Source organism: Durio zibethinus, chromosome 18 (genome assembly GCF_047325235.1).
Source record: "Durio zibethinus cultivar Kanyao isolate XHJ-2024 chromosome 18, ASM4732523v1, whole genome shotgun sequence".
In the NCBI taxonomy this organism is placed as follows: Eukaryota; Viridiplantae; Streptophyta; class Magnoliopsida; order Malvales; family Malvaceae; genus Durio; species Durio zibethinus.
The window spans coordinates 7,240,798-7,266,398 of NC_143179.1; the positions used below are offsets into that span (position 1 = coordinate 7,240,798).

Here is a 25,601-nt window from a genome sequence, read left to right on the forward strand (position 1 = left end):
AAAAGAAATTGCACTGATGAGGAAAAGAAGTTGCAATCAAGGAATCTGAAATCTGATTCTCTCATTCACAAAGACAAAGGGCATATTCAAACGTTCTTTATGAGCAAAATTCAAAACATGGAAAAGAAAAAACAAATAATGGCATCAAACAGTGCCCAACAAAAGATTGATACGGCAACCATTGATGGGGATTACACAGAATAATTAAAAAGAAAAAAGCATATATGGTGAAGGATGCAAGTCAACCAACCAAATGCCAATCAAACCATCTTAACAACCATATTTTTCAATGGGAGAAGATGCAAAACTTGGAAGTTGGAACCAAAAACTTGAAAAAAGAAAAAAGGCATGGATTTTGAAGCTTGGTTTACAGGCCCTGATCAGCAAGATAATCACCCAACCTCTCAACAACCATGTTGCATTGTCCTGGAGTCACTGGTTCTTCATAGATGCCAAAGACAAGAGCTTGTCCAGTTTTCTTAATAGTGATTCCTCCAGATCCCTGCCACATCAAATATACATAGTTTTCAAGCCATAATAGTACTTCTTTTGTAACGATATGTGTTTATTAATATAAAGCATCACCTTTTTTCCACGAATGACAGCACCAGGCTCACCCTGGATGACCATGTACTTTGTGCCAGCAAGGTGTAAGCCTGTAGGGGCAAGGTGGCCTGGTTCATCAAAATCTTTCATGATGTCACTGATCTCATTAGCCTTGAACTGCAAACAAAACAATGGAATTAAATCGGACATCTTATAACCAAATGACGATTAAAATTCAGATCAGATAAAAAGGATAACATTATATGATATATGACCTGGGGGAAGTTAGAGCTCTGAGCCCAGACACTGCCATCATGGCCAATGATAGCAGCGGCTGTAAGGTGCTGGCCTTGGCCTTCGATGTCACACATCAAGTGCTCATCTACGTAAGTTTGCCACGACATTTTTTCTTCCTGGATGAGTACAGAAGTTGGGTTTGGTTACTAAGAAATGCTGGGTTTTTTTGTTGTGGGTGTGTTGCGTGAAATGGTATGGGGGGATGGGGAGATTCAAGTTTGTTAATGGTGAAGGTACGATAAATAAGGGAGCGAGGAATAAGGCAGGGAAGGCTTTGAAAAAGTTGATTTGATGGTTTCTGAGCCGTCTGTATCGCACCTGTTCATTTCCGCCTTTATTTCAGCATCCATTGCCACATGACCCTCCCTCCTTCCCCTCCTAACCGCCTTTCTTTCTTTCTTTTCCTTTTCCTTTTTCTCTCTCTTTTCACGTGTCTTATTGCCCACATTCTTTTCTTCTATTTTTGCGTTTATGGTTACCATTTTAATTGTTTTCTTTTTAACTATTTAGTTCTTTTTTATCGCAAAATTTGAAGAGATAAAAGGACAAATGCAAAGAATAAATGGACACAAGTTTCATGCGCAAACATTTAAAAAATATTATTGAAATTTAAGTACTAACATTTATAATTTTTTTTATTTTAAGTTATTAATTTATTTATATATTTAAAATTATATTATAATCCGTATGATGCACGAAATAATATTATTTATTTTATATGAATATATATATATATACAAATTAATTTCCTTTCAAAATTATATTCAAACCTTTAAAACTCATAATATATATATAATTTATATATATTAACTTGTCATTAAAAAATAAACTTTTTAAAAATAGTAAAAAAAAATTATGTCTGTCCTTTGAATATTTTTATTTACAATAATATTTATATACTTGTAAAATTATATCAAATAAAAATAAATTATATCTTTTTTTTAAATAAAAATATATATTATTAAATGATAAATTAAATAATAAAAGAAATATTAACATACTAAATCTTTATTAAATTATTATGCAAAATATAACAAGTGTTAGAAAATATGTGAAAAAAGAAAAAATAAATTGAAAAAAAAATATTTTTTATAAGAATGAAACTGTAATACTAATAAAGTATATCTTCAAAATTTTATAAAAAATAAATTACAATAATAATAGAATATACCTTAAAAAAAGTTACTAAAAAATAAAAAAATTAATGTATAACACATTACATTTGTGATATTAAATTTGTAGAAGAATTCTTTAGTGACAATTAGAATTAAATAGATAATTTTAAAATTTTAAAATAAATATAATAAGTGATAAAAATAATATTAAATTTTTTACATTTATTTGAAATATAAATTTGATAATTAGAGTTCAAATTGATACAATCATTTTGATAATCTTATTATTTAAAGATTTAAGATAAAAATTTTTTGAATTTTAAAAATCTTACATAAAATTGCTTGAATTTTAATGTCTTAAGTAAATTTTTTTAAAAATAATTTTTTAAATCAAAATAAAAAAGATTATTGAAAGATTTAATAAACTTAATCTTTGTAATTTTTGAAAGATTTTGATAATTAAATAATTTTTTTTAAATAAGATTATTTGATAAATAACTAAAATTATTTATTAAAAAAATAAAATCTATATTTCATATTTTTAATTTTAGAATATATATATATACCTAAATTAATTTTATTTTCAATTATAATTTGAATACTTTTAATATTTAAATAAATTTAAAATTATTTAATTTGTTATTTAAAAAAACTATCTTATCCTTTTAAAAAACTATCATTGTAATTAAAAGAAACTATTTTATTCTCTTTAAAAACTATACTATGTTTCATTTGAGAGAATTATCAACATAAATACCTATGTGATAAATTTATTTATGTATATTATCATATAATATATACATATATATATATATATATTAGATAATAACAAAAATAAATTTAATATTTAACTTAATTAATTTATATATTCATCGAGATAATACATAATAAATTTAAAATTTAAATCTCAATATCTATATATATATTTTTTCATATTACAGTCTGGTTTGACAAAAAATAACAGAAGTAATAATATGCAAATGGAGTCTTTAATTCTCATAAAATAAATGGGGTCTTAATTGTGTTCAAGATACTTCCTCTTTCCACAAGTCAATTGGCCCAAGAAAATGACATGAATACGCAGGACCAATTTGGAAAATTCCATTGTTATGGGTTGTAATTAAGCACTTTGCTTCTTTGTTAGTGGCATCATCTTAAAGAGAGATAACAAAACAAATGGCAAGGTTGTTGATGGTGGAGACTTGAGATGATCACAGGTAAATCTCAATGGCGTATTTCAGGTGATATCAGAAAGTATAGCAATCATCCATTCAGTCGATATGATCTTCCCCTGAAAGCCACACCTGTTGAATTATCAGGCTGTGCAACAGCTCGACTGCTTGGCTGGGCTGGAGCTCCTATTCTCCACCTTGCAACTAGTTTGTGTCTATGCAACAGTAGCAGTCAAGGAAAATACCGCCAACAAACCATTAAAAAAGGTAAAAACAAAAGAAATTGTTGTTCTTATGGAGTATATGTCATCATTAGTCTTTGAACACTGGTTGAAAACTTCCATTTTCATCCAGGACAGTTTGAATTTGTTTCAAATTCATCAAGCCATCAACATACCCTTAAAATTTGGACCAAATTTACCACATGTATATCCGCACATTACAAATTTAGTTCATTTCAATCCAAATTCTAATGGTACATTGACAGATGGACGATTCAGAATAAATTCAAAAGATTCAGATAAAAAAAAATTGAGCTTTTTAAGATCACGGATGAAAATGATATACAAAAAGGTCAAAGACTAATAATTCAATGCACGCATTCTTATGAGATATATCTATCAATAATAAAATAACTGAAAAATGACATACTAGGAGTTGAAAAATCATGTTGCAATCTAGGGAAACACAAAAAAGAAACAGTAAAATGCTAACCATACTCTTCACCTCAAGTAATCAAACAATGCAAGGATACACCCACATAGGCGTCTTCAGGATGACCTTTCCCGTTGCAAGAGGATGCAACACTGTCAAGAAGTAATATAGATGTCCAGCAATGATTCCTAGCAGATCTGGGATGAGAGGTGAACCAAAAATAACATCCAAAGCCAGCATTGCCCAAGGTAGATAGAATGCCTGAAGCAAATAAATGGAAATATTATGTGTAGGAACATAAAAGTCTCAGCCCCAGAAAAGTTACATAAACATTATATGATCCCGATTAATATGTGCCAAAGTTACAATTAAACTTACCTTAAGTGTCACAAGGCCATATATGTTGATTTGAGCATTTGGAAACTCTCTACTCCAGACATAAAGAAGCATGAAAACAAGAGATATCCCTAAGAAAGCGGTTTGGAATATTGGGATTGCTGACAAAACCTAAAACCACAACAGGAAATAATGGAAAGGAAAAAATAATAAAAGAAAAAAGAACTGATGGTAGGATACACATTCAACAGTGAGCATATTTTGTACATCAGTATTTACATGGAGAGGTGATCATTAGCTAAAGTGCTAAACCAGACACTATCTGCACCACATGCTTTAAAAAGTGATTAGCAAAGATACAAGGACAGAGAAGGTATTTCAATTTTGCTCTTAGTTATTAGTGCAATTCATGCCTTCCCAACCATAATATGATTTGCCACTCATCTCCACTGGAAACAATCAATTTGAACCAGTAAATTACAAAGCTGAATAAGAAGGATCATGGTCTCACCAATAATGACAACGCACAAAATATCATCATCCACAAGAAATCAGCCGTCCGCCTCTCAAATGGTCCCTTCTCTAGTTGAACTCCATATCTTGCTCTGTACAATAATAAAAGATTGGGACAAAAAAATTAGTGCTTAAAGGCTTTAAGTGCCAGTTGCAGTTACCAAAGGACCATACCCTTCTCACACTATAATAGAATTCGGAAATGATTTAAGCTTTCAGAAAGTGATACTCACATCATTAAAAGGCGTATCCCAAAATTGATAGAAAATTTTCCAAGGAAAAAGAAGTTTGTGATTAGCCTCCACACCTACAGTCATATGTTAAGTTATAAGAGAATTCTCCTGATTAACTAAAAAGTACTTACATAAATATTTATGAATAAAATGAGATTTCACAATTCAAATGGAGAATCAAACTTTAAAAAGATCTATCCTGTTACAACTTTTTATCCTGGACATTACAAAAATGCAATTTCATACATAGAAGCCTGAAATAAACAATAAAATCCATTTTAATTTATAAACAACAATTTTCAGGGAACCATAATAGCCTTTTATTTTTCTTCTTCTTTTTTCCTTTTGTTCCTTGGATAATAACAATAATACAATCACCAATAGACTGCAGAATACATGCAATAAACATAGGAACACCATTCCATAATCCAGGTTGTGCAAAATCATCTTCCATCAGAGAAAACTTGTAATCAAACACTTTTTGAAAACTATTGGGATTTAGAAACTATACATCTGTTCTTCACAGTCAAGCTTATATAAAATTCATACCTGAAAATACTTGAATACGTATTTATATATCAACGCAATGTGAAAAACATCATATAGTCCTAACTGAAATGCTGTAGTGGCCAATAAGCATGCAGTCCCATAAGCCTTGCTTATAGGTGGAAGAGAGTTATAAAATCTGAAACAAAGTGAACAAACTAGTCAAAAAAGGAAAAGCAAGCAAATAAAGAAGAAACTAAGAAAAAAGAAATAGATAATTAAAAAGGAATACTAACAATAATAATAAAACAGAACATTTGAAATATGCAGACTATCCCAACTCATCAGAGACAATATTGCCACACAAAACAGAAAAACAAGTAGCCTAAAGTTATTCTGCCACAATCAAAAGTACTATAGCTCACTAACTTATGCAGCTGCTACTGTCAAGTTGAAAAAGCATGGCAATTGAAAACATTAAGACCGTCGCCATCAGGTTGAAAAAGCTCTTTAATGGTGGAGCACTCAAACTTTAACATAGCAAAGTAATAATGCTTTATCATGAGATTGTGCATCTAAGAGATCCTACGCCATAAGAGACTATCTTATTTCAATATGCACAGTTTTCATTTTCTTTATAAATGGATCGTTATGCTAATGGTCAGCATTAGCTGCATGACAAGCTGCTTTGAAACACAATTGGAATGACATAGGAGGGCTTCAACCCTCTGCAAACTTCGTTTTGAAAAGATCAGCCATAGCAGATTTGAATCAACATTTAGTAAAACAGACAAATAACAAGATAACCAGACGAAAATTTCCAATATTTTCTAAAGAGCAATCTTGTACCCATCTGTTCGGACCAAAAGGACAATTCCACAAATGGAATCCCTTACTCTTTCATGCTGTGGAATAAACAAAGGTCATGTTTGGTGTATAGGATGATGGATAAAATAGTATGATAATCATCCTATATTATGTTTTATTTGTAACTAAAGAAAGTGATAGGATTGCAAGGAGGATTAATCATCCTTTTGGTATAAGATGATTTAATCCTCCCAAGTGGACAGGATTATTTTTAATCCATGGGATTGAACTTACATATCTTATTATACCCTTAAAAATTTGTATAAATTTTGAGAAAGGATAATTTTGACCAACAAATAAATTATCCTACCTTAATTCTCGCACATATCAAATACAAGATAAGTCGATATTATTTAATCTAATCCTATTCATAATATCAGCTTATCCTATCCTATTATAATTTTGTGCACCAAACACATCCACAAACTATTACATATTGTAATATGAGATTCTATTGCATCTTTAAGCAAGATCTGTGTTTGATAGGTTGTACTTTACACTCATCCTATGACTCCAAATCCTAGGTTGCTATACTCTAACCACAACATATGAGTTCAACCACATAAAAACTACAAAATCACCCAAAAAAAAAGAAAAAAAACCATAGAACCAAGATGACAACTAACAAAATCCAGTGGAAAGGCCAGAAGAAACAACTTCAAACGATTAATTCAGAAAAAAAAGGAACCAAAAAATATCAAAGGAAGATAAACGGGACTTACTCAGAAGGTGAAGACATGGGAATCCCAAAACAAAACTTGTAAAATGAAAAGAAAGCAGCTTCGAGAAACAGCCGAAGAATTAGAACTTAGAAGTTGTTCGGGGTTTTTCCTAATTTGACCCAGAAAGTTCTACCGGTCGTATCCAAGTTCGCCTGTACTTTTGTGTGTCACAAATTGGGCCGAAGTTATGTAACTTGGGTCCTGGGTCTGGCTACTCACACTGAGCTTGGAAACTTGGTTTTCAGATTAGAAGCCTAGGAAACGAGGCCCAGTGGCGACGCGGTCTTTGATTATCATCAAGAAAAGATAATCGAATTAATGACATTCTATCTGTATGGTGAAACAATTAAAGCTTGACCTCGTTAAGTAAGTAACTGAAGCAATTATGATTTGATATTCCGGCAGTTGATTTTTCACTTACTATAAACAGCTTTCTTTTCACTATTTTCTTCTCCTGTGTGCCCTACATGCTACATTCATGGTACTAAAACCAAACCACTCATCTCTCTCCCTTTTTTTTCCGGTTTTCTTTGATCAAAAGTTAAACCTCCTCAAAGAACAATACAATTCAACAATGTCAAGTAAAGATATCGAACTTTAAACCTTGATATTTGTATTAAAAATGTAACCATAGCTGAATTCAGTTATCCTAAAATATTTATTTAATTGAAATACTTTTTAAACTATCCATCAATTTAATAATATTAAAATTGATTTCTGAATTGTGAGTCTCAAGTTCGAACTTCGATCCAAAAAAAATAACTAAAAAGAAAAGAGTTTTGGAATTGTTAATACTATGGGATGCTACTAATTAATCATTTTTATCCATTCCGAGTCGCAATCGCAGAGCAGATAAGTGATGATTAACAGGCATGGACCGCGTGGTTAGGCAGTTCTTAAGAGATAATTTTTTATCTTTGTTTAATAAGCAGAATGATTCTTGTTTGCCTTGCAATGAAATCAGAGCCAACCCAAGATCATGATTATTGGTGTAACTGACTTTGGAAGGTCCACATAGAGATGGTGGTGGAGAGGGACCCTCCCTCTAGCCACTGTTTGTCAAATCTGATTTTGAGATACACCCAAGTGGCATCTTGCCTGTCTGCCAATCCATGATTATTTTATAGCTAGTATCATATTAATGCCGCCGTTGCTTTGCCTCCATGGCTTTCAATTTGCATGGATCGAATAGAATGTCCAAAACATAAATGCGAGAGAGCCAGAGCAGAGGCCCAGTATATTAAACAACTTTCGGTTTTTGAGATTTTCTTTCTCTCTCCAATCTCCCTTTGGGTCCAACCAGCTAATTGGTTGACAGAAAAAGGAAGAAAAAAAGGGGAAAAATACAAAGTGATTGTATTGTCCTGATGTGAAGCTTGGCAACGTTAAAAATCATTGTGTTACATGTAATGTCTGATATCTCCATGCATACATATACATATTGAAATCTGTATTGAAATCGTTTGCTCTCATTTTAGAATGGAATGGATAGCTGAAAAGGAAGTGTGACAGAGGAGTTAAAATCTGTACGAGTGAATGTAGGGTTAGTGTTATTCTTTTTGGTAACATTGCAGTACTTAAAGTTAAAGAAGATGGGGTTTATCAACTTCCTAGAAGTCATTTTTTTATATAATTTGACAGTTGATAAGATGGACAAAATTCCTTGATAAACTGAAAGTAAATCATCAAGAACAATATACTTTGTGCATAATGATGGTAACATGAAGAGTGAACTGATATAGAATTTCCATCAATTAGTGGTATTTTTTGTGTAAAAAGGGCAAGATATAAGTGGTAAAAAAAACAGTGAAAGCAACAGCATAGCTGGGCAACTGGGCCATAAATAATTCATCATTAAGTCTCTTTCCTTTCCGTAAGTTATTATGAAAATTAAGAATGCCCGAAGGTAATATCCCTTTATCATGCCAGCAATATTCCACAAACTCCAAGGCATAACCAATTCTATCGTGCCACGTCACTTTGACACGCATGCACGACACCCACATGACCTGGCCTTGTTGGAACAGTTGACGTGCCTCCCCTAGTTGTCCCCTCAACCCAGGATCTACGCCTCTTTTGATCAACTGGGGACGAAGCCTATGCCTCTGGAGATGCACAGAATTCAACTTGTTATTTTATGGTCTGTAGGGCTTGAGCAGCTCGGTTGACGCTGAGGATGAAGTGGGATAATGAGAGAGTGAATGGACTGACCATGCATGAAAGATTTTGGTAGCGTAGCAATGATAAAACGATAATGGAGTGATAGAGTTTCAGAAAACAAAGGAGGATGCAACGCCTACACGCTTGCCTCCCAGGCTCCAGCCACCCCATAAATACAGGAGCCCCCAACCCCCCCCCCCCCCCCCCCCCCACCTTGTGGAAGGTGTAGTTGGGTCGCTTTCAGACTAGGAGAATAAGGTTTGAAAAAGAAGCAAAAGATAAAAGGCGTCGTGATGAGAATTTTGACATGCTAACAATCATGTTGGGATTAGCAAAAGAAAAAGAGTTGGGGTACAGAAATGTGGGGGACAAAAGGGTAAAAGTGAAGGTGGCATTCGTGCCATCGCTTTCTTTATATTTGATATATTTTTAGTATATAAAATTTATATATTTATAATATATTAAATAATAATAATTTATTAATAAAGTGAATTTATTAACTACGTATTAAATATAAATTCTGATTATTTATACCCTTTGTCTTTTTGAGTTAAAATTTTAAAAAATCAAGATCAGCCACCGAATGCCACATCAATAATATAAAATTTGCTGATATTTAATAATAAAAAAAGCTAATTCAAGTTAAAATTTTAATAAAAATTAAATATATATTTTATATTAATATAAATTATAATATATAATTTTTATATAAAATATATACCTGTATTTAAGGTAAAATTGTAAAAAAATTGAATATAAACGAATAAATATATGTTTATAATTTATTGATTATTTTTAAATATGTTTTTATTTGATTAGTATTTGTTAAAAAAAATTGATATTCTTTAATGTTTGTTTATTTAAATAATAAATTATTTGCATTCGATCCATGTTATTTTAATTAAATTAAATTAATTTATTCATAAATATTAAATAAATATGTTTACGAACATATATAACGAATATATTCATAAATAATAAATAAATTATAATCAAATAAATTTAAATAAATAAACTCTAAATAAATATAAATAAATCCAAACAAATCTATATTAATTTTAAAATAAGATTAAAATAAAAAATAAAAAAATAATTTTATTAATATTATTATAAATAAATAATAAATAATAAACAAACAATAAACGAATAAATTTTAAATCAATTCAATTATTTATGAACATAAATAAAATAAATAAACTTATATTCATATTTAATTTTTTAAATAAATAAATATAAAAATATTATTTAAAATCATTTAATAAATTTAATAAATAAATATAAATAAACAAAAATAAAATATATTCACGATCAATTTATTAAAAATTCTATTCGCATACTCTATAATTTAGGGAACTTTGGAACGGAATTGGAAGATAAAATTGTCACACAATCAAACTCCAGCTAGGCTACCAGTTTTGACAACGTGGTGACAGCCTTAACCCAGCTGTTTTGGGCCCTACATTTTGTCCCGGTACAAGCAACTCTTTTCTCTTCAATTTCTCATCTCATTTCTTTTTTGTCCTTTTTAATAAAAAAATAACACATTCTTTTTTATACCAAGTTGCTTATTTAATTATTTTATTCGAAATAATTGCATATATTATTACTATGAATCATAATAACGCCAACATTTTTAATTATATTAAAGATTCATATATAATGTTTTTGTATTTAAATTAAAAGGCTGTCATAAGAGATTAATTTTCTAATTAAATTTATCACTTATCAACCAAATAAAATCACAGTAATAGTCGCATTATTATTATCATTTACTTAAAAGTCATGTTGATGGCATAACAATTATTCTTAAATTAGAATACTTTATAAGAGCTTAACTCACCATTTCTTTATGAAAGCATTTGGATAATTTAACATAAAACTTTATAATCAATGTTTTCATTGAAAAATATTTACGTCATAAAGGCTTCCTTTGACTATATGATCAAAATTTATTTTATGATTAAATTTGTAAAAGTTTAATAATAAAATTTAATTAAAACGCAATATTAAAACCTTAAATTAGACAATAAAAAGATAATTAAAATAATGAATGATTAGACACATTATAAAGAAATTACTATTAAAATTTGAAATTTATTACACGTTAATATATTTTTTTAAATACACACATCAATGTCATTGTATGTAAATTGGATATATTTTAAAATGAAAATATGGCAGCATACAATACTGTTTAAAAAATAAAAGAAAATATAAATTATTATAAAATAAATTTATATTTAATTTATTATCAATAAATTAAATAATGTTATCTCATTATTAAAATAAATCAAATAATATCATTTTATTAATGAATAAAATTTTTTTAAAAATTAATTTTTATATATTTATTTTAAAATTAATATTTTTTATTAATAAAATAATATCATTTAATTTATTAACAATATATATAATCTATATACAAATAATATATCAATTATAAATTCATAAAAAATTACAAAAAAAAATTACAAATCAAGTTTCTTTTCTATTACTCCTACAAATTATTCTTTTTCTTTCTCCTACTGGCATTTACCAAATTAGGTTCTTAAATTAATCAGAATCTCTGCAAATTTCGGAGCCAAAAAACGACTACATAAAGTATAAACAGCAATAGACTATTGGGTCAAATCGACATTTAGTCACCATCTTCATCACAACGAGAACAACAGTCCAGTTCCTCAAAACTCCTCGAGAAAATCAACTTAATTTCTTTTCGGTTTTTCCATAATATCCTGCGATAAAAAAAAACAACACAGCAGGTCATCCACCAAACTACTACTCTATAACAGAATAAAAAAAAAAACGTAGACAGAGAGAGTGAAACGTTAGAGACATCCCCAGTTTGAGTCCAAGCGAAAACGTAGATGTTTCCGAAGCCCTTCACTGTCTACGGCGTTCATTTCGAGCTACCCTCGTTGTTTTAGAGAAAACCACCCCAAAACCTCTCAAAACAGCCGGGAAAAGGTAGATTATACGATGGATCCATGCCCATTTGTTCGTTTGATCGTCGAATCATTAGCTTTGAAACTCCCACAAGCCACCAAACCAGCCGGTTCTGGCGTTTACCCAACAACGACGCCGTGTTTTTGCAAGCTCAGACTCAAAAACTTCCCGTCTCAAACAGCTTTGTTACCCCTCAGCAATAGCTCCAGTGACTCGCCCCCCGAGTCCTCCACCTCTGCCGCCGGTTTCCACCTCGATGCTCTAACGCTCCGGCGTCTCTCCGGCAAGCCCGTGACGCTATGCATCGAAGTCTACACTGGCCGCATGGGCCGCACGTGCGGCGTCAGTTGTGGGAAGCTGGTGGGTCGGTTTCAGGTTATTGTGGACTTGGGAGTGTCACAAACCAGGCCTTCAGTGTTCCAAAATGGGTGGATGAAACTGGGTAACGAACCGAACAAGCCAACCGCCAAGCTTCACTTAACGGTCAGGGCTGAACCCGATCCCCGGTTCGTTTTCCAATTCGGTGGAGAACCGGAATGTAGCCCTGTCGTGTTTCAAATTCAAGGCAACATTAGACAACCCGTTTTCAGTTGCAAGTTCAGCGCCGATCGTTCAAGATCTCGGTAAGTTCCTTGTGTTACCTTTTTCACTTTCAATGTGGTGCATTTTAGTGAGTTTTCTTGGAGGCGGTGCTAAAATGCGCGCCTACGGAGGTCTTGGATTTGGTCCTCTATTATTTTCCTTTAGGGGGAAATTATGATTTGTCCCATTAATTCTGCGAGTATGGGTCCTTTCCTTGATTTAGGCATCTGGGTTTGACGATTTTTCCTTTGCCCAAGTTGCCCAAGACCACTAGTTTACCATCTTATCCAATTTTTTTTCTTGGGGGAGTCAACATGAAAATTTATAGATCAGAGAGACAAGTTTTTGCGTCTGTTGCAAACTTTACGATATTTGATGAGAAATTTCGTGTCTCTTTCATCTGGATAGAGGTTGGCATTGTCCATTCTGGGAATATTGGCATTAATTGAAACTTTAATGTGTGGGATTTTGTGAAAAGAAAAAGATCTATAGATTGGTCGGCCTATAGTGTCTAAACATAAGTTTTATCTCTTCCTTCGTCTTTAGCTATCATTCAGAGCATTGCTGTTACTTTTTTTTTTTTATCACTAGACAAATTTATAGGCTCAAAAGCCACAGAAGAACTCTGCGTCCAGCAGCCATGACTGACCATGAACTTTCAATTTTGTTAGAAAATGATCTCCTCAAGAATCAAATCTCTTATTACTGGTACTTGGGAGAAAAAAAAACAATAGCGGATACCTCTTAGTCTCATACTTAGTTTTGGTCAAACAGACAATTTACTTTCCATATCTCCCTAACTGTCAAAGCCAACCACCATTGATTCTCTCCCATGTGCACAAACATTTGACGGCTATTTTCTTTTTTGTTTTTTTTTTTCTTATTCCAATTTGATGGAGTCATGCTAGTTTAATTAGCTTTTTTTTTTTAATTTAAATGTATATTCGTTTTTAATTCTATTAATAGATTGCTATGTTTACCTCCTTGTCAATTGTAAAACTAGATCCCTCCCACCAGATTTCACCAACAAGAATAGAGGATGGATGAGAACATTATCAGGAGAAAGGGAAAGGCAAGGAAAGGAGAGGAAGGGATGGATGGTAATGATATATGATTTATCTGGCTCTCCTGTTGCGGCTGCTTCAATGATCACTCCATTTGTACCCTCCCCCGGCTCAGACCGTGTTTCTAGATCAAATCCTGGTGCATGGCTAATACTCCGCCCTCACGGCTTCTCAGTCAGCAGCTGGAAACCATGGGGTCGTCTAGAGGCATGGCGAGAACGGGGTCCTATTGATGGACTGGGCTACAAGTTTGAGCTTGTCACTGAGAATGGCCCTAACAATGGTATCCCTATTGCTGAAGGTACCATGAGTGTCAAAAAGGGTGGCCAATTTTGTATAGATAGGAGAGTATCAAGAGATTCTGCATTGAGTTTAAGGTCACCCGTTAAAGGATTTGTTATGGGTTCGACGGTTGAAGGTGAAGGAAAGGCTAGTAAGCCTGTGGTACAAGTTGGGATGCAGCATGTGACTTGCATGGCAGATGCTGCACTGTTTATTGCACTTTCAGCTGCCATTGATCTTAGCATGGATGCCTGCCAACTTTTCTCACGTAAACTCAGGAAGGAGCTTTGCCATGATGAACAGGATTCCTCTTCTTAAACCTTTGCTAAAACCCTACTTCACTGCTAATTTCACTTCGGCTGCTGTGATAACCAGTCAGTTTTAGCTTTTCGTCAGTAAATCACTGTTATATTTTCCACCCTTCATGTTTCTCAAAATTCTTTTCCGTTTGGGGTGTTGCTGCTGATCTGGTTTGGGAGGCTCTTTTTCGGTTTGACAACATCGTATCCATAATTCACACAGTTTTTGATCGTTTTGATCTTTAGTCTGTGTTTGTCAACACAATATACAAGGAACATTTCTTTTGTCGTTGGGTTTATACCCTACAGACTGAAATTGTATAGACAAAAATTCATTTGTTTCATTGTTAATTTCTTCGTAGTAACCTTTTCATTCTTTAATTTTGTCAATAGCATTATTTTAGAAACAATTGAATTTGCTTGGATGGCTGATTCAAGTTTCAATGTACTTCACCATTGCAATTTAAGCCTTCATTCTCCTTTTGTGGCAGTATGGTTAATTATACTGTTCATTTATTCTACAAGATAAATAGCAATTTGAGTCATTGGTTCCTCATTTTTCCTTATAATGGTACGTCTGATTTGAGGAATGAAATAGTTTGATTTGAGGAATGAAATAGAGGAAAAATAAAATTGATATTTTGTGGAAATAAAAAAAGGAGGAATAGAATAGAATAGAATAATTATTATAATGTTTGGTTTATTGAAATAAAATATAATAAGAATTAATATTAATATGTTTGGTTAATTCAAAGAATATTGTTGGAATAAGTTTAAATTTTTATTTTATTTTTTATTAAATTAATTATAATTTATTATAAAATAATATTAATTATAATTAATTAATAAAAAGTAATTATTAATTAACTCAATTATCTCTCATTAATTAATAATATTAATTAATTAAAACAAAAATATTATTAATTAGTAAAAATTAATTACTAGCAATAAAAAATTCAAAAAATTAAATAAAAATTTATTAACTAATAAAAATTAATAAAAAAATTATGATTTCTTTCCTTTTTCCTCTCATTTTTCTTAAACATGATAATTTTAAACACAACACGATAATATAATACGAAAATAACATGAAAAATTTTGTATATGTATTTTAAAAAATGTGTTTCGTATTTATTTATGTCAACACAAATTTCAACACAACACAATTCGTTTCGAATATGTGTTGATTAATTTAAATATGCGTGACACAATACGAATAATACGTTTAATTTAATTTTGTCATACAAGTATGCGTTTAATATGTTTAACATAATTTTTTGTATTTATTTAATTTAATATAAACTTATAAAGATTATTTTAATTTTTAATCTTTTAATTATGATACTTAATTTATTGTTTAATATCATATAAAATTATTTTAAATATTTAATTATGATACTTATTTAATAATTATTATAAAATTATTTTTATATTAATAATATAAATACAATATAAATATTAATATTTGTCCTATATATTATTATTTTATTCTTTAATCTTTAAGAATTTATCATTTTGAATTTGATACTAAAAATTAAAATAGTAATGTAATATAAATTAAATTTTAAGTATATATTAAATACATATTAAATAAATATTTATTTTTTTATTTTTTTAATATGTAAGTATTTTTTTATGATATTCTAAATTACTAGATCTAATTTTTCTTCATTTTTCTCTCCCTCCTCATTTCTCTCTCTCTCTAAAGCTAAAGAATCGGAGCCTCTCTTTTTACAATGTCACCAGTTTTGTCGACCATCATTGACTATCGTTTACTGATGCCTGCGATAGCCGCCAATTGTCTTTGACCGTTTTTGATCGACGCTGATTTCATTCAAATTTCACGCACATGCATACATCTTAATCTTATTTTCAGAGTTTTTTGTCAAACTAAAGAATTAAAAAATCTTAATTCCTTAACAAGAGTGCTTTTTTTCTTATTTCCTCAAATGGGGTATTTCTTTGCGGATAAGCACAAAATAAGCACTGCAGCACTTATCTTCACGGCTTCACCTCTCTCCTGATTTTCTTTTTCATTTCTTCTCTCTTTATTTTCCAGCAACCTAATTCGTTTTTTATCTAAACGATAACGATAAAAAAAGACTATAGGTTTTTCTTGATGAAAGATATTGCAATATTCACTATCTTTTAGATTACTTATCTGCTTGTATTTTTTTTTTTTTGTTTAACTTGGATTCGTATCACCGGCATTACGTTTCCATTGATGATCATGCTTTTAGTTTTTAGTTTTAGTAAAACAATACTTTCTATCCAAGTTTTTCAAAAGGCACATCTTTATGATTTGGATGCCGCAGAGTATGAGGGGGCATCTACTTTGTCATTTAAATTTGCCATAGTAACATCTGTTTTCCAGCAATCCAAACTCTTCACTTTCCAATTATTATTAATCATGTAAAATTTTTTTTTATTATGTTTTTTTGATACTGGGTATGATGATCCTCGTTTTCGTCCGCACTTCTTGTAGTTTCGACAATATGTAAATTCTTTTCTTTGATCATAAAATCAACCATAGTATAATTTACCTTTCTTGACTAAAAAAAAAAAACCCAAAATCATGAAAACCCATGTAAAAAATCCTTTGACAAAAAAAAAAAAAGGCAAAATAAGAAGTCATCGATGATGAGTCCAGCAGCACAACAAAAAGTGCTTCTTGGGACGAGACAAAGAAGGTACTGTTAATAGGAATGATGGTATAAGGAGACAATGCAGGGTTTCTTAGAATGAAAAAAAAAAAAAAAAGTTGAAAGAAGCTAATAGCTTCAGGTTTGATAATGGGTAAAAGAAATGGAGCCCACGTTTGTAAAAACAATTAAAAAAATCCAATGACAGAATGAGAAATTAAAAAGGAAAGATCATAGTATTATGTTTATGTGATTACAAGATTGTTGATTTTAGAGGAAGAAAAAGAAAAAAGAGAGCTTTAAGTGATGAATAAATATAGGGAAACTGAGTTGCTGAGACTAAAAGAAGAAGAATGAGGTGAAATAATGGAAAGGAAAATGCTTTTTTTAAGAGAAAGACATGGAATGAAAGAGAAAACCAGCAGAGAAATGAAATCGAGTGTTGAGTTGGCTTGCTTCGTGCTTATATGTAAAAAAATACCCATCTAAGTAAATAAGAATAATAGTACTCCTATCAAGGAAATAAGATTTCCTACTACCTTATTTTGGGATATTTTCACTACTCTCCACCGGGTGTTTCCCAAAATAACCTAGAAAAACTTAGATTTAGCCTTAAATCTACAAAAATATCATCCTTTGTAGCTTCAAAACCATTTAAAAATGAGATGTTTCACTTAGATCTTTTACTTGGTAGATACAAATTAAAGACCTAACAATCTTAAATATGATATAATAATATAAAATAAAAATAATAAAAATACAAAAATAATATAATTTAAATTTTAATAAAAATCATAAATAAAATTAATAAAATAAAAAAATTATATTTTATATTTATATATCAATACAAATTATAACATATAATATTTATATAAAATATAATATATATGAATACATAAATTATTAATATTTTATATAATACAAATATATTAATTATCATATTCTCATCTATAATCCTTCAACCATCACCTACTTCTTATGTTCTTCCTCTCTCTCTTTCATTTCGATTTTTTTTTATTTTTTGCTTTTATGTTGCTTGTTTATTATGGTTGCTATTTGATGATTTTTCGACCATTCACGGTGATTAGAGTGCTGTTACCGGTCAAATCTAGAGATTTTGTATTTGGGCGTTTTTAAAAAGTCATTAAAATATTAGGGATAAAATCATATTTTAAAGATATTTTAATTTTGGGTACCGCTAAATGCATCCTTATTTTTTTCTTCACACTTTAATTTTTTTTTTAATTTTTAAGTAAAATTATTTAATTATTTTTTTCATAATTTTTTTTTAGTTTTATAACTTTCTAAAAATTTATTTTTGAAAATTATATAATTTTTCATAAATAAATTTTTGGTAAATTATAAATTTTTGTTGGAAATACATTTTTGAAAAATTATAAACTTTTTCAGAAATTTAATTTTTTCAAAAATTTATTTCTAAAAAGGTTTATAATCTTTTAGAAATTCATTTTTAGAAAATTTAATGACTTTCTGAAAAGATTTATAATTTTTTTAAAAATTTATTTTCAAAACTTATGTAAAAAAATAATTAAATAATTTTACTTATAAAAATTATTAAAAAAAAATTACTTATGTAAACTCTTTACTTTTTTTTAGGATACGTGAAATTGCAAATAATAGGTGATGAAGGAGAATGATAATTACACTTTGACCAGAATTGACCAATTGGTCAGAATATTTTTTTTCTTTCCCTATTTTTGAACCAAACGGCAGAACAGAGGTGGGGGTATGGAAAACGGCTGAATAGATTCTAATTCTGGTGAATCAAACACGTAACAAAAGTCCTAGGATTTCCAGGCTCCAGATCGCCATTCTGCAATTTTCATGGATTGTGTTGTAAGTTTAAAATATAGTTTTACATATGAGAAACACGCACAGGAATGTGCAAATTCACTGCAGTGCGTACAAGGAACGTTTAGAACACTGAAATCCACATTAAAACTGAATTTAGATTTTAACTTGATCGGATCTTTTTAAGATATTGTATTTAATAGGTTCGATAGGCATATCCGACAGAATAATCAGAGATGATTGTATCAAATGCTGGACAAAACTTATATGTAATTTTTTAACTGAAGTTTGTAAAGAATTTTTTAAAAATGATTTAATAAAAATTTTAATAAAAAATTTAAATTAATAAATTGATATAATTTAATATGAAAATTAATAATATGTAAAAATATTATTAAAAATATTATTTATAATTTAAATTTGATCTATATTTATTTAATGATAAAAATTTTATCAATATTTTTATAAAAAATATTTATATAAAAATATATAAAAATTTATTAATTTTTGTAAAAATTTACACATTTAATATATATAATAAAAATTTTAATCTATCAATTTTAATTTTTAATTCATTATTTTTGATAAAAAAATTTACGAAATTTACCAAAAAAACGTTATCTAAATCTTTTTATCATATGCCTACCTAAAAAATTCAATAGCTAGCTTCTATTTTCAACATTAACGTGGGTCCATTATTTAAAATCTAAAAAACATAGGCTTTCTCGGGGAAACACTATGTATCCAGCCCCCCGTCGCTGTACTGTGGTGTCTGCTTTCCTAGTGCTGATTGTGAGATGGAAGGCTTTAGTGCAGTGCAAGGCTACAGCGATTTCTATTTTTGTTCAACAAAATATTTAAGTACTTTTTTTTTTTAAGGCAAGACAAAATAATAAAAAAAAATTGATTGTGCCTGTCCACATACTATATATATACGCCATTTTTTGTTGTTTCTGAAGACGGGAGAAACGCACTGCCCAAACAGCCCATGCAGTGCTTTAATGGAGAACCATGTATTAAATAAAAAATACATGGTTAAAATTAAAGAACAAAAAAAGAAAACAAAAACGGATGGCTGAAGTTTGAGTGGTGCGAAACGGCATCGTTCACATCAATCAACACTTTCATAATAAAACAAGCAGGCAATTTCCTCCCATTAGCAATCCACTCGGGAGAGAAAGGGCCCATAAAAAAAGCTCTCTCCCGAAATATAGAATCCATCTTCCAATGCCGTCTCAGCTTCTCACCGCCCCGTTCCTCCTCCTCTTCATTCTCGTCTGCTCCGCCGCCTCTTTTGAGCCTCTCATCCAGCTCCCGAAAGCAATAACAACAAACGACCGAAAATCCAACGTCGACAACGAAGTTTTCTGTGCCAGCTGGCATTTATCCGTCGAGACCAACAACGCCGGAAGCTGGAACAAAATCCCCTCCCGTTGCCTTTCCTTCGTCCAAGACTACATCACCAGTCAACGCTACGTTTCCGACTTCGAGATCGTCGCTAATTTCTCTCTCGCTTACGCCTCCTCCGTCGAGATCGCAGGCGACGGGAAGGACGCCTGGATTTTCGACGTCGATGAGACTTTGTTGACGAATTTACCCTACTATCAGGCCCATGGATTCGGGTATGTACGTGAACCCTTCTTTTTTTATACCAATAATCAGATTCGATGGATCTGCTTTGTCCTGCGTTTGTTAAGATTTTAGTCGTGGAAGGTTTGGCGCGGCTTGTGCTTCAGCCACCAATAGGAGAAATACACGTAGAAATGATAACAGTGGTAGAGTCCTTATAAGATGCATGCAAGTCCACTGAAACCGGATGTGCTCTCTGTTTGTTTTTTTTTGGGAAGATAACATTTGATGTGAATCATGTGCTCATTAAATTAAAATATATTAAACAAACAAATTAATTAGTAATAAAAAACACTTGATGTAACACATGAGCTCGTATTAATATGCTTTCCCAATTGGAATCCGGTGTGGCACTCTCCATCCTAAATTCTTTTTCTTTTTCTTTTTTTTTTTATCAGGAAGGTAAGCAGTAGATTGAAGTAGAAGGAATTAGCGAAGCTTGATTCAGGCATATTGTACTAAAATTTTCTTTCGTTAATGATTGTTTAGGCCCCTAGGCTTTTACAGCTTGGAATTGAACGAGGTGGATTACTTATTTTAGGGTCAAAATTATTAGTGTGTGTAAACTCAACCATCATAAATGTTCACTAAGAAAAATTAAAACAAAACCATCATTAGTAATGCTTAAACATCGAATAAATGACAATCTGGCTTCTATCAAACTACTTTTATTGAAGAAATGCACTAGTGTATAGGCAGTTATTGTGTTGGGTGGTTTTGAACATGCTTTAATCTGACTTGGTTGTGTTTTGCCATTAGAGGAAAAACATGATGGTACAATAGTACTACTTGCTAATTTTGTCTGCTTGCTTTTGATCTTGGTGGTTGACATATGGGCTATGGCTTTTGCAATGGTCAATGCATGGCAATGAAACCGTCTCTTCTGGGGGGAATGAGAAGAGAAAGGGCTTGGAGTTGTTAATGGCTTATTTGGCCCTTGATTGTGCAACATTTGAATAATGTTGAATCATGTTTATTGTGTATTTTAAATTGGAGGAATTGTTTAATCTGTTTACTTTGTCTGTGTTTATTGATTCTATTTATTACTAAGGCTATCCTGTTATGGACGTAGATCAGAAACTTTTAATGAGACTTCTTGGGATGCATGGGTAGACTTAGCTGAGGCCCCAGCAATGCATGCGAGTTTGAAATTGTATAATGAGCTGAAGCGGATGGGATTCAAAATATTTGTGCTTACCGGGCGGAGTGAAAATCAGAGGAATGCCACTGGAAAGAATCTTATGTGGGCAGGGTTCAACGGCTGGGAAAGGCTTCTATTGAGGTATATTCAGCTTTCAGGCATTTCCACTGTTCCTGTTTTGGCTTTTTCTGAAAATCTTTGTAACTGGCTTTAGATAGCATTATGCTTGTTAAACATAAGAATGGCTGATGGAAATTTGGCTTATGGTACAGAGGACCTTCAGACGGAGGGACACCAGCAATCGTATACAAATCTGAGAGGAGATCAGTTCTGGTAAATGAAGGTTACAGGATTCATGGGAGTTCTGGAGATCAGTGGAGTGACTTGCTGGGTTTTGCATTGGCAAAACGGTCCTTTAAACTGCCAAATCCTATGTATTACGTTGGCTAAACACTATAAAGCAATTGTCAAATATGTGGTGTAATTTTTTACTTCCTGTCATGTGACACTTTTTGCTTGTATAAATTTCATGGCCAACTTACGTACTTGTTACCATTGAGAACCTTGTTTGAATTGGAATTCTAGGAATTGAAATTCTTTTCTGACAAATTACAGATTGGCTTTGCGCAGAAAATCACGGTATGGCGCTACGTCTACATGAGACAGCCAGGACAAGGAAATACTGTCTTTTTAATCGAATTTTCCTTTGGGCAGCAGATATCCGATTATGGTAGTATTTCTATGTGAATATTATTTAATTTTACTCCTCTTAAATCCCTTTCTCAAATCCCTGGGCATGTCTTATCCATTCAAAGACAGATACTATTTAAAAAAAGAAAAAAGAATTATCCCAATCCATGAAGAAATGAATTTCGAAGCCCTAGATCGTAAATTGCCATTAACGAATAGGACAATTGACAACCACCACCATCCACCAAGCTACATGTTATACAAAACCAGAAACTTCTTCTATAATGAAATCATGGAGGTGACGAGGTCAGATTAACCTCCAAGTTCCCAAGCAAAGCCCCACAAACTAAAGGCTGTGGAGATGGAATTCTCAGACAACTCAACCCACCCCCTGGGATCACAGAGCACTCTGGTTTTGGTCTCTGCAAGTCTCTCCCAGGAATGCAATTGAGGGAGAAGTCAAAACCCACATTCCTAAAGAACAACTTAGAACATTCCTGGCTAAACCCAGAGAAGAAATTGTAGGCAACAGTGAAATTCACAAGGCTCCTTAGAGAACAAACCAAGTCAGGTAGTACCCCCGATAGCTTGTTGTATGACAAATTGAGAACCTCAATGTCACTCAGGCAAGATATTGTGTCTGGTAAATGACCCATGAGTGAGTTGCGGCTCACATCAAAAACTTGCATCTCTGAGAAGAGTCCAACTCCTTCTGGAATGCAACCTGTTAACTGGTTATTAAGAAGCAAAATCTCTTTCAATTTAAAACTCATGAAGCCAAAATTAGCTGGGATGTTTCCACTGAATTTGTTATTAGCCAAGTTTATCACAGAAGCTGGAGAATTACCCAGATTTTGCGGTAGTTCTCCCTCAAACTGATTGTTATTGAGGAAGATTGCATCAAGTCTCTTGTTGAATAGATATTCAGGGACGAGTCCTGAGAAGGTGTTGAACCGAATGTCCAAATAAACGAGATTTGGCATGTACAAAGTAACTGTAGGGAAAGGACCTGAAAAATGGTTGTTGCTGAGGTCTAACTCTTGAAGTGATGAAAGGTCTCTGAAAGTGTCAGGAACTGTGCCTGAGAACCTGTTGCTGTTAAGGTGGAGTATTGAAATATCAGAAAGGACAGAGAGCTCCCCGACTAGAGTTCCCTGGAGATTTGCATGGTTGAGATCTATGCCTGCAACAAATGGTTCGGAAGCTGAGTCCATTACACCATGAGGATCTGCACAAAAGACCCCTTTATAAGTGCACACATCTGAGCCAACCCAAGTCTTCAAAATCCCCATTGGGTCATCTGTGATTGCAGATTTCCATGCTTGGAGAGCAGTGTAAGCACTGCTGAGCTTTGACACGGATGGGCCAGATGGAGTTGGGCTGTTGTTGATTCCTCCACCAATCCAAACACCACCACCGCCACCAGAATTGCCGATACTAATGCCAACACCACCACCCACAGTGATGGCCGCTTCTGTTGGAATTATTTGCCAAAGGATAAAAGCCAGGAGCCAGGTCTTCCCCATTTTTCTATGTTGAAGACACCAAGATGATTACTGTGTTGTGTTGGATTGCTTGTAAGTGGTGCAAATGAGGCTGCTGCATTGATGAGAGGACATGGTGGGGTTTATTGCTCTTCAATGGGGCATTTATTATTGTGTATGAGTAACTTTTTCTGTGCAGATGCTGACAAGAGATTGATGCTGCAGAAAAAAGGGTGGCTCTGACTGAGTTTATGATGATTTGCTTAGCAACACCATAAAGTTTGGGATTATTGAAGCTGTGAAATCGTATTGGCCATGCCTATGCCTAATGCCCTGGTGCTTAAACAAGTAAATACTATGAAGCTGAGGAAAAGCTTTATCTAGGTCCCTAGTTGAATGCATTAGAAAGAAAAATAATTCCTCCAAAAAGTGCTTCATTGCGAGGCGAAAGCATACTAGCATGAGTTACTCTCAAATGGTACTCTTGGAGGAAATGATTGCATTTTATTGTTTAACCTAACTGCTAAATATGCTAACAGAGGTTAAATAAAGGGTGGTTATCTAATAGAATATAGCATTGTTAGGTAGCAATGCATGGGAATAAAGTGATTAGAAATTAGGGATGTTGATATTCCTTACCTAGGACACCAACAAGATTATGTAAAGGTAGTTCTTATGATTGTGTAGTTATATCTGTTTATTTCGTTATCTATTTTATCTTTCCTCAATATTTTCCCTTTTCCCCATTTTTATTCCTTCCTACAAAGCATAATGTAGGTGACGCTTAAGTAAGAGATTTTGTAGGACTAAAGAAATGAAAAAGAAATTGGAGCCAAACAACAGCAGCCAATGGCATAGGTTTGGTTTAAAGATTCTCTGTTCAACCTCCAACCTCGAAACCTTCCTCACAGAAAGAAGTATCAAGATCATAGTACCCATATCCGAGCTAGTGTTAACAAACACTGATTGTGATGTAAGGTTTATAAATAAATTCATCTAACGCTTTTTTTATTAAACGAAATGTTGTGTTTTAATAAAATTTTCTTTTATGTAAATCAAATGAATGTTAAAAACAACGTAGAGAAATTAGTATAATGAACCATGCCTAACTCTGTTTACAGATATAACCAACTTGCAAAATCAAAATATTTTTCAGCCAATCCTCTTGGCAATTGAATCTCTAAACAAACAAATTTTTACTAATCATTTTATGATGGACACCCGACAAGAGACTGAAAATTGGGCCCTGGTCACTTTCTCTCGCTTAATCCTTGACGACCAGGTCACAACAAATCTTTTCACGTTTCAGCTAAAGCCAGCTAATACAACAGACGATTCATCTAAAAGTGGGTTTAACGAGCAGTGTGTTCCCTTACCTGTATGATTGGTGGGAGTGTGGTGCATATATACAAAACTCATCATCATTAGTAAAAGGAATGGAGAATTTCATGTGAATGTGAATGAATAAAGCAAACGCATGCAACTTTGGTTTCCACATTGGATGGCAGCTAGCTTCCATGGCCAGTCTTTTGCGAGAGAAAAAGTGGATTCTTATAGCCCCATTTGAATTTTCACACTATTAGTGGCAGTCCTGCTTAGTATTTTTCATATAAAAGCTTGGTCACAAGAAGTTTCAGTTGGGTTTGTTTTCCCTTTACGGCAAGGGTAAGCTACTACTTCCATAGAGGAGAAGTTGATGAAAATTCGGAATTATAAGAAAAATGAATTAGACAAAAGTGCAAATGGCTGCCAGCTTGAAATGATTGGAATGGACAACATTTATTCCAGAAACATTGGGACTTTTGGATTTTTCCTTTTTCACTTACACTTTATCAGTTACGACACCCGTGACCAATACAATTCACAGTTTTCCTTGTCTCATTGCAATCAACCTGTTTAAAGCATCAATGTGTGCAATTCAACACAAAC

The 25,601-nt window shown here is 32.1% G+C and overlaps 4 protein-coding genes and 1 pseudogene across 7 annotated transcripts; 2 read left to right on the forward strand and 3 right to left on the reverse strand.

The window, feature by feature from the left end:
* Positions 1-1,431, reverse strand: LOC111300353 (profilin-4-like). 2 transcript variants are annotated; one of them, XM_089747179.1, is made up of 4 exons: positions 1,162-1,431; positions 822-959; positions 586-723; positions 1-502 (listed from the first exon to the last, which is right to left on the reverse strand). In XM_089747179.1, exons 2-4 carry the CDS (start codon positions 948-950, stop codon positions 368-370), a joined length of 402 nt encoding a protein of 133 aa, XP_089603305.1. In that variant the 5' UTR covers positions 951-959; positions 1,162-1,431; the 3' UTR covers positions 1-367. The 2 variants fall into 2 exon arrangements, with proteins under 2 accessions (XP_089603305.1, XP_022751723.1); XM_022895988.2 differs by lacking the exon at positions 1,162-1,431 and having other exon boundaries at positions 3-502; positions 822-1,150.
* A 1,419-nt stretch (positions 1,432-2,850) lies between these two features.
* Positions 2,851-7,094, reverse strand: LOC111299133 (derlin-1-like). Of its 2 annotated transcripts, XM_022894132.2 has the most exons (7): positions 6,942-7,094; positions 5,416-5,551; positions 4,867-4,940; positions 4,632-4,725; positions 4,163-4,291; positions 3,885-4,045; positions 2,851-3,345 (listed from the first exon to the last, which is right to left on the reverse strand). In XM_022894132.2, exons 1-7 carry the CDS (start codon positions 6,956-6,958, stop codon positions 3,222-3,224), a joined length of 735 nt encoding a protein of 244 aa, XP_022749867.1. In that variant the 5' UTR covers positions 6,959-7,094; the 3' UTR covers positions 2,851-3,221. The 2 variants fall into 2 exon arrangements, with proteins under 2 accessions (XP_022749867.1, XP_022749868.1); XM_022894133.2 differs by lacking the exon at positions 4,163-4,291.
* A 4,674-nt stretch (positions 7,095-11,768) lies between these two features.
* LOC111299134 (uncharacterized) lies at positions 11,769-14,647 on the forward strand. The gene is made up of 2 exons (XM_022894135.2): positions 11,769-12,670; positions 13,633-14,647. The coding sequence occupies exons 1-2, from the start codon at positions 12,081-12,083 to the stop codon at positions 14,291-14,293; spliced, it is 1,251 nt and encodes a 416-aa protein (XP_022749870.2). The 5' UTR covers positions 11,769-12,080; the 3' UTR covers positions 14,294-14,647.
* Positions 14,648-19,692: 5,045 nt separating this feature from the next.
* On the forward strand, positions 19,693-22,053 carry LOC111299136 (acid phosphatase 1-like). Its single transcript, XM_022894137.2, has 3 exons — positions 19,693-20,350; positions 21,430-21,639; positions 21,771-22,053. The coding sequence occupies exons 1-3, from the start codon at positions 19,956-19,958 to the stop codon at positions 21,946-21,948; spliced, it is 783 nt and encodes a 260-aa protein (XP_022749872.2). The 5' UTR covers positions 19,693-19,955; the 3' UTR covers positions 21,949-22,053.
* A 162-nt stretch (positions 22,054-22,215) lies between these two features.
* On the reverse strand, positions 22,216-24,656 carry LOC111299135 (leucine-rich repeat extensin-like protein 2 pseudogene; annotated as a pseudogene). The gene has a single exon (XR_016329701.1). The product of XR_016329701.1 is annotated as a leucine-rich repeat extensin-like protein 2 pseudogene (transcript).
* Positions 24,657-25,601: the final 945 nt, after the last annotated feature.